This window comes from Lepidochelys olivacea, assembly GCF_965140295.1.
Source record: "Lepidochelys olivacea isolate rLepOli2 genome assembly, chromosome: 6".
Lineage (NCBI taxonomy): Eukaryota > Metazoa > Chordata > Testudines > Cheloniidae > Lepidochelys > Lepidochelys olivacea.
The window spans coordinates 37,972,340-37,988,633 of record NC_140416.1 but is presented as its reverse complement, the minus strand read 5'-3'; the positions used below and the strand labels follow the sequence as shown (position 1 = coordinate 37,988,633).

The following is a 16,294-nucleotide window of genomic DNA, read 5'->3' as shown; positions in this document are numbered from 1 at the left end:
TACAAACCGAGCAGCTCCGTGCCTGCCCTCTCCTGCAGCTGAAGTGAGCTGTAGCTCACGAAAGCTCATGCTCAAATAAATTGGTTAGTCTCTAAGGTGCCACAAGTACTCCTTTTCTTGTCACAAAACTCTTTCCCATGCGTCCCCCAGACACCACCACTCTTATCAACCTCCTGGCTCCAGTCTGTACCTGCTGCATTCCGCTTCTGCCCCATTGCAGTCCAGCCCTGCAGACTCCTAGTAGCCACTGCACTCAACACCCATCCCTCTGCAGTTTAGCCCTGCTGAAGTACAGTAGCTGCTGCACTGTACTTCAGAGGACAAGGTTGCATATGATACTGGACATACACAAATCTTTAACCATCCTGGGACCCCACCTCCATTTGGGACCCTCCCTTCCCATCCCCCACAGTGCTGATGTGTTTTTTTGTTTGTCTCTCTCCTTCGGTGGTTGTTTTTTAATAAAATAATTGTTTTGGTTTGAAAGCAATCTTTATTTCATTAATTGAAAGCAAACAGAGCCCTGCAAAGCAACATGCAATTTTCTTAAACCTTCACAGTGCATCGTCTGAACCAATCACAGTTACCTCCTAGCATTACAAGCACTGGACTCCCAAGCATAGCAACAAATATTAGTGGATTTCGGCTTCAAATTGCTGCCTCAAGGCATCCCTGATCCTTATGGCCCTGCACTGCACCCCTCTAATAGCTCTGCCTGTTCAAATTCAGCCTCCAGGCGCTAAGCCTCAGCGGTCCAGCCCTGAGTGAAGCTTTCACCTTTCCCATAACAAATATTATGGAGCATACAGCAAGCGGCTATAAGCATAGGACTATTGTCATCAGCCAGGTCCAGCCTCCCAAATAGGCAGCACCAGCGGGCCTTTAAACGGCCAAAAGCACACTCAACAGTCATTCTGCACTTACTCAGCCTGTTGTTGAACCGCTCCTTGCTGCTGTCAAGGTGCTCCATGTATGGCTTCATAAGCCACAGCATTAAGGGGTAGGCAGGGTCTCCCAGGAGCACAGTGGGCATTTTGACTTCCCCTATGGTGATCTTCCGATTTGGGAAGAAAGTCCCTGCTTGCAGCTTCCTGAACAGGCCAGTGTTCCGAAAGATGCATGCATTGGAGCAGCCTGCATTAATGTCCGTGAAATGCCCATGGTGATCCACAAGCGCCTGGAAAACCATAGAGAAATACCCCTTCCGATTAATATACTCGTGGCTAGGTGGTCTAGTGCCAGAATTGGAATATGTGTACCATCTATCGCCTCTCCGCAGATAGGGAAGCCCATTTGTGCAAAGCCATCCACAGTGTCACGCACATTGCCCAGAGTCATGGTCTTTCAGAGCAGGATGCAATTAATGGCCCTGCACACTTCCGTCAACACGAGTCCAACGGTCAACTTTCCCACTCTGAACTGGTTAGCAACCGATTGTTTGCAGTCTGGAATAGGCTGGTGCCACACGCTTCTCCAACAACAGCGCAGCTCTCATTCTCATGTCCTTGCGCCGCAGGGCTGGGGAAAGCTCATCACACAGTCCCATGAATGTGGCTTTCCTCAGCCGAAAGTTCTGCAGCAACTGCTCGTCTTTGCAGATGTGCATGACGATGTGATCACACCACCCAGTGCTTGTTTCCTGAGCCCAAAAGTGGTGTTCCACTGTGGTCAGTTTCCCTTCAGCGCTCTCTGAGTGACGCTGTAACTGCCAGCAATGTAGACAGACCCAAAAAAAGGTCATCACTACCATTTTGCTCTCTCATCATCACACCACCAAATGCGATAGTATGTGGCATGTTGACATCAGTAGGGCCAAAGCACACAGAGCCCAACAAAGCAAAGTGCTGAGAACCCTCATTCTGAATGACTTCAGTGGATGTTGAGAGAGCTTAGTATTTCATGTGAGGTACTCTGCACATTTCAGGAAAGGGCCCACAACCCTAAATGCTTGCAGAGTCTGGGCTCCAAAATTTAAAGAGTTCCAAATCATTGTCTAGTCTCTAGTTTTAACTTGTCATCTCTGGAGAGCAGAGTGAATAGGGCCAGCAATGTGAAAAAAACCAGAATTATCAATAAGAAAAGAAAAGCAGTAGTACTTTCTTAGTGCTGGAGGAGACAATGGTTTTAAAATATACACTGTCCTGTAACGTTCTCATTGGTTTTGCTATTTCCCTTGTATTTTTTCCTCATGAATCATACCATCTGAAATTAATATAATGTCTTTTACTTAAAGCCAAGCAGTGAAATGTTGGGTATTGTTAACACAACTGGAGAGTATGGGTACCTTAGGATGAGGAGTATGGTTACTTGGACTTAGTCTGATTTCTGCTCTCTTTGAAAAGCAGCAATCTCTTGATAAGATATTCCCTTTGATTTAAAGGTGAACTACAAAGCAACTATTTTTAAACGGTTTAAGATCCCAAATTATTAACAGATTATAAGTCACAACTTGAAGATCCTACATAGCTCCTACAAGAACTGGTATTACAAATATTTAAATATGTGGAATATAATTTGGAAGGAAAGTGAAGGAGGCACTGATTTCAAATATTATGTTTTAAAAATCTAAGCATATTTGAAATTTTAAGACTGAGCCTCATTCTCCATTCTTTTGCACCAGTTTTACATCAGTGACTCCACTGAAATTAATGGAATTGTAAAACTGAGAACAGGGTATGAATCAGTCTCTGCATTTATTCTGTTCGGCAGGTCTGCCAATCCCAGACATTCACAAATCACAAGTCTCCCCGACCCCCACCAAAAAAACCTCACGAGACTTGCTAAGTAAATATGTTTTAAATAAAAGTCACATTGTTTATTTCCTGCCTTTTGATTGTTTTTTAAACCACCTTTAGGGGAAAGCTACCAAACCGCAACTTGTGTGTAATTATCTCATAGTCAACATTCAGCCTTAAATACACACACAAAAGTGCAGCCTCCTTGTTCACTGATCACAGGGAACTCATCCTCTCCTGTCCTTGGGATACAATGAGCAGTCCTCCTATTCTTCTCTCTCACCCTCCCCAACTATACAGAAAAGAGAGCTGCTGCATTCCCTCTCTTTGCATGCTCTCCCAGTCACTTATCCTAGTCTACATTCACTTGACTGCCATAGTTCCTTCTCTTTTTCCTGACAATATTCTGTGCATTCCATTTTTTTCTGCCAGGCCAGATTCCCCTGAACCACCTCTCAATCTGCCTTCTGCTTCTCCAACATTCCTCTGACCCCTACCCAGTTCCCTAAAACATTCCCTCTCACTCCTGCTGCCCAACGTCCAACTTCTATTACCTACACATTTTCCCATCACATGGTGACCAAAGGGAACTGACTTCCCCAAGGGTAGCCTAGCTTCAACCCCATTAAAACAATGTGCGAGTTTATGCTGGAGCTAGAGGTATAACTTCTAGTTTGAGTAAACACACATGCACTAATTTTAAGCAAGGCACCATACTAAAAACAGAAGTGTAGCTGCAGCGGTGTGAGTAGCAGGAGGGGCTAGCCCCCTAAGAACGTATCTTATGTTTGTCACACGGGGTCATACTGAGGGCAGTAGCCTATCCCATGACTTGCGGTGCTGTGGCTACACTGCTATTTTTAGCATATTAGCTTCATCAGAGCTAGCACAGGTATGTCTACTCAAGCTGGAAATTACACCTTCCAGCTCCAGTGCAAACAGAGGCAGTGCTAGCCCACTGCGGGGCCCTAAGCAGGAATATTTTGGGGGCCCACCACACATAGCAAAAGCGAATAGTGGGCCCCCTGGAGCTGCTTGGGGCCTTAAGAAACTGCTTAGGCTGCTAATGCCAAGTGCCGGCTCTGAGTGTAGAAATACCCAATGAGAGATAACATCCATTTTTGCTGGGGGCAGTCACGCTTTTCATTTACAAAAGTTAAAGCAACATGGTGACTATTTTGGTTGAAGGCTAAATTTCACAAGACTGAAGGCAAAAATCAGAAATTTAAAAATCATCATTGAAGGGGCTTAATCCCTATCACCTGCTGAGCTAGTGAATGCACCTAATTGGTCATGCTTTGCACCTGGTGAGGTGAGTAGCTCATTGACTCTTAGCCAGAGGGGGTGGAGCTAAGCCATAATAAGTAGACTGAAGGAGCCAGGGCCCTCTCTGGCTGAGGGTTAGGTTACACAGAGACAATAGAGGTGGTGGCAGCAGCAGAAGCAGAGTTCCATTTGAACTTGTGTCTGGATTTGTTTGATACCCTGGAGCAGAGACAGGTAGCCACCAGGAAGTGCTGGGGCCAAAGATAGTGGTAACGTCCCAACTGATGCAGGGCGGGTTTTCTGAGGGTGAATGAGCCCTGCCACAACCACCAAACAAACATTGAGGATCATGATAAAGCCAAGTGATTTGGCAATACTTAGGGTTAGTGCAAATGCTGGCACTGCCCCTTCTTCCCAACAGGTGCAGAGGAAGGAGGCCTTAGATGCAGATGGCTCTGACAGCAGCAGAACCAGTGTGGTTCTGCTGAGTGGGATTTTAGGATGCTAGAAACCCAGCTTCATGTGCTTAGACTTGACAAGAGGGACAAAATTTGTTCCTTTTAAAATTCTGGAGTATCAAAACTTTTTGTAATTGTGTTGTAATTTATTTGTAATGCCAATATTGTTTTAAAAGAAATTCATAAGCAAAAAGCAGTATTTCCAACCCCAAGTGTGCAAAACCCAAGAGCGAGAACCTGCCCAAAATCATTAAATTAGCTTAAACATCATTAGGGCTTTTTAGACAATAAATCACTATTAAATTATCTTGTTTATAAAATCATCTTGGTGATTCAATGTGCATGTGACAACTACACATGGGAAAAATATGGACACACAAATACTAGCCCCGGCTCTCCTTTGTGGTGCATTTTGATTTTAAGACTGGTCCAAAGTCAAGGCTTCCTTCAGAAAGCACATGAGATAAAATACACTCAGTAAAATTTAGAACATCTTTAATTTCTGAAGTGTATAGCAGAAGCCACAAGGAGATACAAAACTCAGGTATTTCATGTATTTTCCACATTTTTGAATTTGTATTACTGAGTCAGGTCACAGGCTAAAGTACATACACTACTTAAAGACTCAAAATAAAAACATGCTGTATTGTTAGCAGCTGGTTCAAATACATTAAAAACCAGTGAAATATGGGAACTAGAATTCTCACAGTAAGAAGTTTTCACTTTAGCCCTAATCTTGCCATGAGCTTTGTATGGGGGTCCCCCAACCTAGATGTCACTTCAAGAGAGGGGAATCTTAAATAGCAGGATTCATCAGAGAATCTCAAAATGTTTACCAGAAATGAAGGGAGACTGTCTACTTAAGCATCACACTTCTGATTAAATCTCCTTTTACCTGCTGTTAGAAGTAACATTTGATATTATTAAAAGCAAGCTTTTGTTTTGTGCATTTACTACCTTGTCATATAGTTTCTTGTTTATGGGTTTTTCTAGAGAAACGAGAGGAGAAAAACGTCCTGTAACCGTGAAAGCACTGAGATTGGCCAGGTAGCTTAAGAGCACCTGTAATACTTCAGATTTTAACGTATTCAGTTTCAAGTCGTTGTTGGCCCTTCACATAATGAAGTCTTAGGACCAACCCTGTACTGGCACCACGTGGTCGGACCATCTCTAAAGTCAATGTGGTTTCACGCAGACACGGATCGGCTGGCTCAGAGCCTTGGTCAAGGCCACCCGTCAGCCGCTCAGGATTAGAATCCTGAGCTCCACGAGCCCTGGGCTGGAGCCACCTTCCCGGTGCCCCCCCCCCTCCCCGTCTCACGAGTCCCGGGGTTCCTCTGAGCCAGCAGAAGCGGCAGAGCAGCGCCCGGCGTTCAGGGGATGAGCCGCCAGCTCCGGACACTGCGCCGTGCCACGCACCCCTGAACCTCCTGGTCGGAGGAGGCAGTGGCCCAGAGGTGTCAGGGAAAGACCCCCCCCGTAATCTCCTCCTGAGGGAAGCCACCCTACAGTCTCACACCCGCGGTGGGGACCCCCCTCGATTCCTGGATACGGGGTAAGACGCAGCCTTCCCCCTTCGTCCCTCCCTCACCTACCTGCCTGACCCGCAGCTTCAGGATCTCCCCCTCCCCCATACCAGAGCTACGGGGCCTGCCAACAACGCTCCTTGCTATTGGCTGGCGAGCGTCCCAAGCCGCCTCCCCATAGGTCGAAGCAGAGGGGGAGGAAAGGGACGCCGGGAAAAATGAGCCCTCTTTCCTCCTATCAACCGGGAGGAAGCTAAGATGGCGGCCTTGGCGACCGGCGGGGCGACGCCGAGTGACGGGGCTACTAGCTTCCAGCGGAAAGTTCCTGCCAGCAGCCGCCTGGCCGCTATCGCGGGGACCCGGCCCTCGGTGCGCCACGGGCAGCTGCTGCTCTCCAGCGGGCTCCCCTCCCTGGATTGTGTGCTAGGTTGGTTCAGAGCCGGGACCCGGCCTCGCAGCGCAGGATACTGGCTGACTGTCCCCCTCCTGCTGGCTGCCCCCTTCCTCCTATTCCTTGCCCGCTCCTCTTCCCTTCCTTACACCCGCAGCCGCCTCAGTGCCGCCTCCCGATTTGTGGGAGACTCTTTCTGCCAGTCCGACCCTCCCCAAAGCGTCGCTGACTTGGGGAAGGGGCGTGGGAGACTCCTCACCTGACGCTCATCCTCGAGGTTCCTTATTCTTGCGGGGTGTAGGGGAGATGCGCGTAAAGGTCCTTGCAACCTGCTTTGTGGGGTTAGACGAGTGCACCGAGCCACGTGGGCTTCGTACCCGTTTATACTTTTTTTTTTCTGGAGGGGAAGGATTTGATGTGCCTGGTTTTTCCCAGTGAGACACTTGCTATCTCAGTCTTCATTTATTTCAAATCTTTACACATTCAGACTGTCACAGAAGGGGGTGGTTTACTGGACTAAGCCTCAAATTATGAAATTGTGCCAAATACATCCCTAGTGTAGTTACCTTCTGTGGTGTCAGACCTTGGAAGCATTTTGGACATGAACTTGGAACTGTGGGTTTGAAGCCCAGGGTCTCAGCTCAGATCCTATCTAAATTACTCTATTTTCAGCCATTGATGTCTAGCCACTGGTATAGCTGCAGTTCTATAACATTGTAGAAAAGCACTAAGTATTATTAATGTATTTTTGTAAATTAGTTAAACTGCTATACTGTGTGGTTTGCACCAGCACAATTTACACAGATTTCAAATGGGCAAGTTCCATCATTGCAAATAGTGGCATTGCCTGTCTATGCTAGGCTAGGGGTTTGCACTGGTGCAGCTATCCTAATGACTGATTGTCAATAGCTGTTTAGGTAGATCCTCAGTATAAACAAGTTTTTAAATTCCAGGTGTCACAGGCATGACTCATCCCTTTCATCCCTGGAGGCAGATATCTGTAGGGCTAGCATTTTACAATGTTTGAGCATTTGCAGGTGAGGTAATAAATGGTAGAATGGTGTCTGATCTTTGAAAATGATTCTTCTGCCTTGGTGTCCTAAATCTCTCTTGTGCATCCTCCCCCTTTCCTATGCTGTACATCATGTAGAGAGGGAGGAGAGAACACTTCTGCTATCTTACCAGGAATGGTGATCCATTTTAGGGAGAGAGAAACATCCTTCTTAAGGGAGAGACATGTAGCTGCATTTTATTCCTACTGTAAATAAAGCACTTTGAGAAGAAAACTACAGTATAAATGTAAGAGAACTAAACTGACCATCCTGATTTTTGTGCATGTTCTATTTTATAAAGTGTGGGGTTTGACCCGTCTGTGTTTGCTGTACCATGCTGTGCATTTCAATCTTCTGAGCCACCATCTTCTTGCTTACATAATGATGAGAGCTGTATTTGATAAGGTGAATTAGGGAAACTTCTTCCTACATACTCTGTGCCCCATTTAAGCTATCTCTTCCCTGTCTTTAAGCATTCAGTAACTTCCCAGCCTCTAGAAAAAATATTTATTTTGAGAGAGAAAATGAGAACTTAGTGAGATGTTAATATTAGGTGAACCACATGAAAGCCCTTCATCACCAGAAGTAGCAACTTTTGAAACAACCTTTTTTGAAGGAATCCAAACCATGGGTGACTGGCAGGTTTGCAAAATTCAGATTCATTTAACTGAACCTTCAGTAACCTCCTGGCCTCAAGGAAGTCTTTCTCCTTGCTTCCTTTATATAGCTTGCAGCTGTATATATGTGATCACTTGCTAAATTGATTACAGCATGCATGAAGACCTCTGTATAGATTTTCTCCCTGTTGCCTACTAACAATTTCACAGATAAATAATGGACAATGTAGTATATTGTATTTCATTGTTATCAGGACTTATAGTTTTCAGAGTAACAGCCGTGTTAGTCTGTATTCGCAAAAAGAAAAGGAGTACTTGTGGCACCTTAGAGACTAACCAATTTATTTGAGCATGAGCTTTCGTGAGCTACAGCTCACTTCATCGGATGCATGCCGTGGAAACTGCAGCAGACTTTATATATACACAGAGAATATGAAAAAATACCTCCTCCCACCCCACTGTCCAGCTGGTACATTGTGCACATTGTGTAAAGAGTTGTTAGCAGGATAGTGAGTTTGTGTGTGTGGTTTTTGGGAGGGGGGTGAGGGGGTGAGAGAACCTGGATTTGTGCAGGAAATGGCCCAACTTGATTATCATGCACATTGTGTAAAGAGTTGTCACTTTGGATGGGCTATCACCAGCAGGAGAGTGCATTTGTGTGCGGGGGTGGAGGGTGAGAAAACCTGGATTTGTGCTGGAAATGGCCCACCTGATGATCACTTTAGATAAGCTATTACCAGCTGGACAGTGGGGTGGGAGGAGGTATTTTTTCATATTCTCTGTGTATATATAAAGTCTGCTGCAGTTTCCACGGCATGCATCCGATGAAGTGAGCTGTAGCTCACGAAAGCTAATGCTCAAATAAATTGGTTAGTCTCTAAGGTGCCACAAGTACTCCTTTTTTTTTCAGGACTTATAGTGTGTTTTTGTTTGTTTGTTTTTTTTGTTGTTGTTTTGAAAAAACTCCTTTATTTTGCAGAAGATATTTACAATAACACCGTGCACAAACTTCCTTCGTTCACAATTGGGCTTCAAAGAAGTGTTTTTGTGTAAGCTCCCTACCCCAAGGAACAAGTGTGTGAATGTTAAAGCAAGAGGCATATGTTAAAAAGAGCATTTGTAATAGGTACAGATCTAGGATAGAATAGGGACCATTAGGGTTGTGGTGAGGCTTGTCAGTGACTAGCTACATTGTCCCCCAAACTTTGCCAACATACCTGTTAAAAGTACACTAAATACAGTTGTATATCACTACTTTAAACAACTGTTCAATACTCTTTTCACTTTAGACAATGGGGAGCTGTGTCCTTTTTCTTCTACGCTAAAATGATCTTTTATTTTTAAAGCAGCTACTCCTGTCCTGCACTTCATTCATGAACTTGATTTTTGAACCAAATCTGTTCCATGCAAATCCTATCCTCTGTTGTGAGAAATGCTGACTCAAGAAGTTGTTTGTGGGGTGGCTTTTTATTTGTGGGTGGTTGTTGTTTTGTCTTTATGTTGAAGAAATTCCATAGTATTTCACATAACATTGTTTTTTATTGTATCCCTCGCTTTGCATATCAGTCTTTCATTTGGGTTTCTAAGACTGAGAGTTATTCATTATACTTCTTAGTATGATCATTTCCATTCATATAGTATGGAAGTTCCAACACAGAGACGCAGCATTATCCCCAGACATCGCAAATAGGAGTTAGTGAAATCATGCTGGTAAAAATACACTTGTAATTACAGTTACAGCCTGTATCCCAGCATTAGCACAGCAGTAAAAAGAAACTGTTAAGAAACCATTAAGCAAAGATAGAACTTGAAGAGAACTATATAGTAATTTAAATTGCCCTCTGTATACTTGTTGAACTGGTTCTACTGCAATTTTTTTTCTTTAACTTTCTCTTCTCCAGAAAGAGAGGGGCAGCTAAATGCAGTAAGTTTCTGATCCAGCAATGCACCGAAGCCTGTGCCTAACTTTAAGGACACAAGTAGTCCAGTTAAAGTCAGTGGGACTACTCGTATCCTGAGTTAGGCACAGGCTTGAGTTAGGGAGCTGTGGCCCATAGAAATATATTGTTACATTTTATAAACTGTCATTGTCTTGTAGAGTATATGTCATATACTGAAAGCTTTTCTGTCTCAATTGATTCAGCCAAGATAGTATTTGTAAAACACTGAAGATGCAAAATATTATACAAATGCTAAGTATTAGTTTTACTGATGGTTTTTCCTAATTTTATCAACTTACTGTTCCCTTTACATCAGACAGATTCATACTTCTAGTAGACTTCCATTTCTGTCAGTATTTTTAAATACATAATAAAGCTGTCTATGCTCTAAGCAGGAATATATCATATGATAATTCTTCTGTCTATTCCACTCTTCAATGGAAAACATTGTTCTCCAAAATCATATCAGTATTTTCTCCTTCCAAATGCATCCTATAAGAGGGACATGATTTATATTATGGTTTCAATCTTTTCTATGCAGTTCCAACAATTCTCTTTTTCCTATTCAAGGCTCAGATCTGTATGGTGGTGCAGAAAATGAACTGCTTGTTCTCTCCTGCTCTCAGCTAGAACCATGATAACCAGTACCATACATAAAGGACTGAGTTGCCAAACTGAGGAACAAACAAGTTACAAATGCATAGCAGGTTTCAGAGTAACAGCCGTGTTAGTCTGTATTCGCAAAAAGAAAAGGAGTACTTGTGGCACCTTAGAGACTAACCAGTTTATTTGAGCATGAGCTTTCGTGAGCTACAGCTCACTTCATCGGATGAAGTGAGCTGTAGCTCACGAAAGCTCATGCTCAAATAAAATGCATAGCAGTAATAGGGCCCTTCAAAAAGATTTTGAAGCATTTTAAAATAACCTTTCTTTCCTTTCATTCTGTCAGCTTTCTATTTTCTCTCCAATCTATTTCACACCAATTCACTTGTTTCTCCACGTATAGAGAGAGAGAGAGGTGTGTGTGAAAATTCCATGGTAACCACGTACTAGTTTCATATACCATCTAATACAATAAAGTTATTTAAAGTATTTATTACATCTGATACAGTAAAATGATCCTCTGATCCTAGGAAATGCCAAGCTGGGTTGTGTTTTATGCCCTAAATACTCAGGCAGGTACTGTAAGTCTGGCCTGTAAAAAGTGGTAGTGTGCAAAAAAAAATCCTTGAGACGTAACTTATTTTTTTTTTAAAAAATCTGATTTTGCTGACAATTTGTCAATCCAGCACCCTCTCAGTACAAGTTACTGTTTTTAAAATGTGCTGCTTCTGCCATGAACATGAGAAGAGAGTTTAAAATCTTGATAATGGTGATGATAAAAAATATATATATAATTACCTGTGGATTTCTGAGCTTGTCCCATTTTGTGTGTGTAACTACTGTCTCGTAAGGTCTTTGAGGCTTGAGCTGTTTGTGTATTGCACAGAGCTAAGTACACTGCTGGTGCTAAACAAATAATGTTCTTCATAATGGTGTGCATTTAAAAAAAAAAAAAAAAGACTTTCTTTAGCCCTGCACTAAATTGTTCACTCCTCTGATTTGGGAAGAAAAACTCCCATTCAATCTACTGTTCTGTTGCACAGTTAACATAAGACATTAACATTCAAACTGGCATATTGAACTTTTGGAATACTTTTTGTAGGCCCCATCTATAGCTATTTTTTACTTTTGAGCAAATGAAGTGCAACAACAATCTGAAAGAAATCAGAATAATTTTGTATACTTAAAAAGGTAGAATAATTCTAACAGTCGCTGACTAGCTAGAAAGTTTGTAGGTGTAGTGTAAAATGTTTGATTAAAGTTGTTTGCCATAACTGCTAATAAGAAATTATATGATCTGACTAAGTAGTGTGGCTTAGTCTTTGTGATACAAATGGGGATTTAATCACAATATGAGTTCTTTATACAGTGCAGTTATACAATGGCACAGTGACTTACTGCTGAAATTGTGACATCAGCATGTCAATGTAATTTTCAAAATGTAATGGAAGAAGGATATTATGATGGCAAATGAGGTGACAATATTGTCACTTCTGTGACTGCTACAGAAGTCCTGTGTAGTTGAAAGGTAAATGTATAGTAATATCCCTGCATGCAAGTACAGTGAATTTTGACTGAACAGTCGATGATGATGATGTATTTCACCATATATTTTTGCCTGTAGTTTTAACCATAACTACAGAAGATGCAAAACTGTCAGATGGGATTTGCTCTGTTGGATGTTACTATTATGTAACTATGTAAATAATTCTTCTGATTAGTTATATTTTGGAAATTGTACTGAAGGTGCTTTTATTCTTTCTCTCCCCGCCTCCCCAGTTTCTGTTAGAATATTTGATCACTAAAAATCGCTATTTTTTTTGCTGCTTGTCACTTGGAAAATCCCAATTCTGACCTCTTCCTGGCATGCAGCCGTTTGATATCCTGGGTTAATAGCTCAATTTGCTCTATTAGCACACTTAGTTAAATTTGTGTATTTCAGTAAAATTAGAAATGGACCTAACGTAATGCTGTACTGTACACTCCTGAACTTTCGGAAGGATTGGATCCTTTATTGACTTTGCAGCTGGGCTTAGGTTTAAGGTTAAATGTTTAATATTTTCCAGTTCTATAGTTTCTAACTTATTTTGTATGTATACAAAATTTTCTTAATTTACAATTGCTTATTAGCATACCTTCATCGTGGTGTATATCCACCAAGTATCCTGCCGTTCAGACTTCATGTTGCAACATTAATTCCACAATCATAATCAATAGACTGGAACATAAAGGAAAGAGTATTGAATTAAAACAGTTGCTAATAGACATAAGAAGAACCACACCACTTCTTTAAAACAAAAATATCCAGAACCACTTTTTTATTCTACATTTTTGTTGACAACGCCTTGCAACAGTCAAAGGCACTGGTGACAATTTTTAGACATGTTGTATCTAGCTAATATTGGAGTTATGAAAAAAGTATAGTAATGTGAAAATAAATTAACTGATATATTTGGAAGTTGCCTGGTCTGGTATTCTCTATTGTTGTGTTGAATTTAAAATCACTTGCTGACTCTTATCAGGTTGTGGAGAACAATTCTAGCAACATCAATGAGTTAAAAATGAATTCATGTAGATTGATAATAGATGCAGGACATTTTGCCTCTCCATCACCACTAAGGATGAGATAGTTAGTGACTGAAAGTTGCCCACTGATGATTATTTGGCCTGTATAAAACAGGTTTGTGATCTTGGTCCCAGTTCCTTTTGGATGTATTCCCAACATTGCAATTGGTACTAATGTTCATAGTCACAGCAGCAAAGCTAAAGATTCCATTTCTTACTGAAATCAGCTGGAGTTGTATCAGGCACTAAATTGGCATATAGCATGAACTATGCCTATGCCTATCCCTACAGGTGGTCCATGTAGGCCAGGGTTGACGCTCTTATCAAGAGCTTAGGAAGTAATTACCTTTGTACGTGACTCTACCTCTTTGGTGGAGAGGGGATTTCAGCCTCTATGCCTCCACTGGCATCTTCAATGAGCTCTACATTTGCTTTTAGAAGAAGATATAATTGTATTATATTGGCAAATGTGAAACACCTTAGCAGACTAGTTAACAATAATAGCATGATAGAACTGCATTGATTATATTTTTCCATCACAACTTTCTATGGTTCCTTAATAAATGCTCATAAGGAATTAGAGGAGCAAATTGAAATCCAAATTCCTTGAAATACAAATTAAAATGTTTTTCTCCCAGTATAAAACATGGAAGTAATTTTAGATTTTTGGGGGGGTGTGTCAGATCTTCTCTCTCTTTATAGATAATTTAAACTTGTTTTGACACTAAGGCCAGAATTCTCAAACCTGGTTTCATAAAGTTAGGTTCTGAAGATGTATTAATGTGCTGAACATCTTTCAGTTGCCAGTGGAATTTCTGCTTGACCAGCCCTTTTGAAAATTGGGCTGGTCCTTGAAATACTCAAAAAGCAATTTAGGAGCTTCATTTCAGACACTTTGATCTGAAATTTTTGGCCTAAATTTATTCCTTCTAAACTTCTGGCGGAGATTTTAAATGTTGCACCTTAGTTTATTTGTACCAAACCATAAGTTTAAAAAGTCCTCATATTTGGGCTTAAGTCAGTTTGACTTTTTGGATAAAGTTTAAATAGCTGGACCAATAGTTCAAAAGATATTTTCTAGGACGAGGCCTGCTTAGATATCAGACTTATTCCTAAAGCTCTCTTATCTATTCTCTTCATCTCCACTTAGCTATCACCTATTCACCTCAACAGTAATTATTAGTATATGTCCAGGGAAAATAGGACATCCCTATACACTTCCAACTTCTTGCCTTCCCTTTGTTTCCCCCATAAGTCCCCCTTTCCCCCCACCCAAATCACACCCCATGTGCATACTCTTAAGATGTTAATAACGTAAACCATACTTAATTTGCCCTGGAAATAGTTTGTACAATGTGCATCAAACAAGTTCTTGAACACAGATGGAAAATAGTTAGCAAGATCACTTTGACCATGGAGCTTTCTATAGGAACAACTTTTAAAGAGAATATATTTCCAGCTGGTATTTATTCCATTTGTAGCTCACACATGATACAACATCGTTTTTTGTTGTTTTTTTTTAAATTGATAGTGATAACTGTTGATGTACGTATTAGCTGTTCAGAAGTACCTTTTTTGGTTTGAGCAACACTTAAATACTTAATTATATGTGTGTGAGTGTGTGTAATCTGTAAGAAATCTAAAGAGAAATTGTGTAGTCAGTATAATAGCTAAATTAATTAGAACAGGAATATTTAAATAAGAAAAAGTATTAGCTGATACAGAATTGTATTGAAAGTTATTTATTAACTAAAATTTCTTACTGCAAAATAGTAACCATTGGGCTCTTCCTAAACTTGGGGCGGCATATAGAGTACCGACACTGCATGCTTCCCTACCATGGGTGTAAATAGCAATATAGATGGTGAGGCGTTGCTTAGGTGAGTAAAGGCATGCCAGAATATTAGCCTACAACAAGAGAACTCAATAGGTGGACCGGAGGCCAAATCCAGACCGCCAGATACTTTTGAACGGACCCTGAAATATATATATATATATATATATTTTTTTTTTTTACTCATTTATTGTTGTTGAGTTATTTTCTCTGGAAACTGGACCTTGACTATACCTTGATCAAGAAATTGGATCTTAACAAAAAATAATTGACTACCCTACACAGCTCTCCACACACTAAAGCAGTGGCTCCTACATCTACATTGCTATTTTTAGCAATGTAGCATCCTGCTGCTGGAGCCTTTCCTTGCTCCTGGGAAAGGCTCCAGAAGCTGGGAAAGGCTTTGGCAGCAGGGAAGCAGCAGAGAGAGGCTTCTGCAGCAAGGAGCTGCTGAAGTCTTTCCTTACTGCCTCCCACACCAGAGCCTTTCTCTGTCATGAGCAGCTACATAGGGCAATACGGATACACTTCAATACTGCCTTTCACTTCAGCTTGTAGCTACGTATACCCTATATGCCGCCACAAGTGTAGACAAAGCCTCGGTTGCCCTATTTCCTCAGAATATAATTCAGTAAAACATACAGAACTGTTTGCAGTACTAAATTTATTATAAAAATGTTTTATCACTTCATACAGGTAGGATAGCCTTGTTTGCTGCAGTGAATGTTTTAGTTGTACAGCTGGGACAAACATAGGCCCACTTTCATATTTGGCTGCTTCATAAAAATGTGTAAATTTGTAAGATTTCTTTCATGGTGAGCGGTCTATTCTCTGCCATTGTAGTAGTGGTTTCTAAAACAACTTTTTTCCTTCACTGTCCTCCTTCCACTTCAGTTCTGTTAAGGATAGTTAACACTCTTCTTTATTTTTAAGAGAATTACTTATTTTAGGAGACTGGCCACTTATACTAGCCTTGCAAAATTCTACTTGTCCCATGTAAAGAATTTTTTTTTATAAATGTGCAAAATAGTATTTTTTTTCCATTAAAAGGATGGTTGTGGAGGCTTATGTTTGGGCTGGTAAATATTATGCTCACTTTATAAAACTGACTGGTGGAATGACCTCATTGATATTATAAATTTTGAGGTGGGGATCAAGAAAATCAACTCTAATGTAGTCACAATTCAAAATGTGTAGTAATGAATTCAACTGTTCTTTCAAGTGTACTAAGATGTAAGATAGGTTTCTCAAACTGAATATTAATTTCAGCTAACATCAGTTTTTTGCTATGTTCATTTGATCATCAG

The 16,294-nt window shown here is 41.2% G+C and overlaps 2 protein-coding genes across 10 annotated transcripts in view; one reads left to right on the top strand and one right to left on the bottom strand.

Moving 5' to 3' along the window:
* Positions 1-6,661, bottom strand: part of IMMP1L (inner mitochondrial membrane peptidase subunit 1) — a 74,530-nt gene extending 67,869 nt beyond the window's left edge. For 4 of the 7 annotated variants that reach the window (XM_084631202.1, XM_084631203.1, XM_084631197.1 and 1 more), the window contains exon 1: positions 6,055-6,127. The gene's annotated coding sequence lies outside the window, so the exon portion shown is untranslated. Of the gene's footprint in view, positions 1-6,054; positions 6,135-6,635 lie in introns of those variants that run through there. The other 3 variants (XM_084631199.1, XM_084631200.1, XM_084631201.1) reach the window with 2 other exon arrangements.
* Positions 6,193-16,294, top strand: part of ELP4 (elongator acetyltransferase complex subunit 4) — a 258,260-nt gene continuing 248,158 nt past the window's right edge. For 2 of the 3 annotated variants that reach the window (XM_084631195.1, XM_084631194.1), the window contains exon 1: positions 6,198-6,412. In XM_084631195.1, coding sequence (XP_084487321.1) covers positions 6,244-6,412 — 169 coding nt within the window. In that variant the 5' untranslated portion in view covers positions 6,198-6,243. Of the gene's footprint in view, positions 6,413-16,294 lie in introns of all 3 variants that reach the window. The other variant, XM_084631196.1, reaches the window with a different exon arrangement.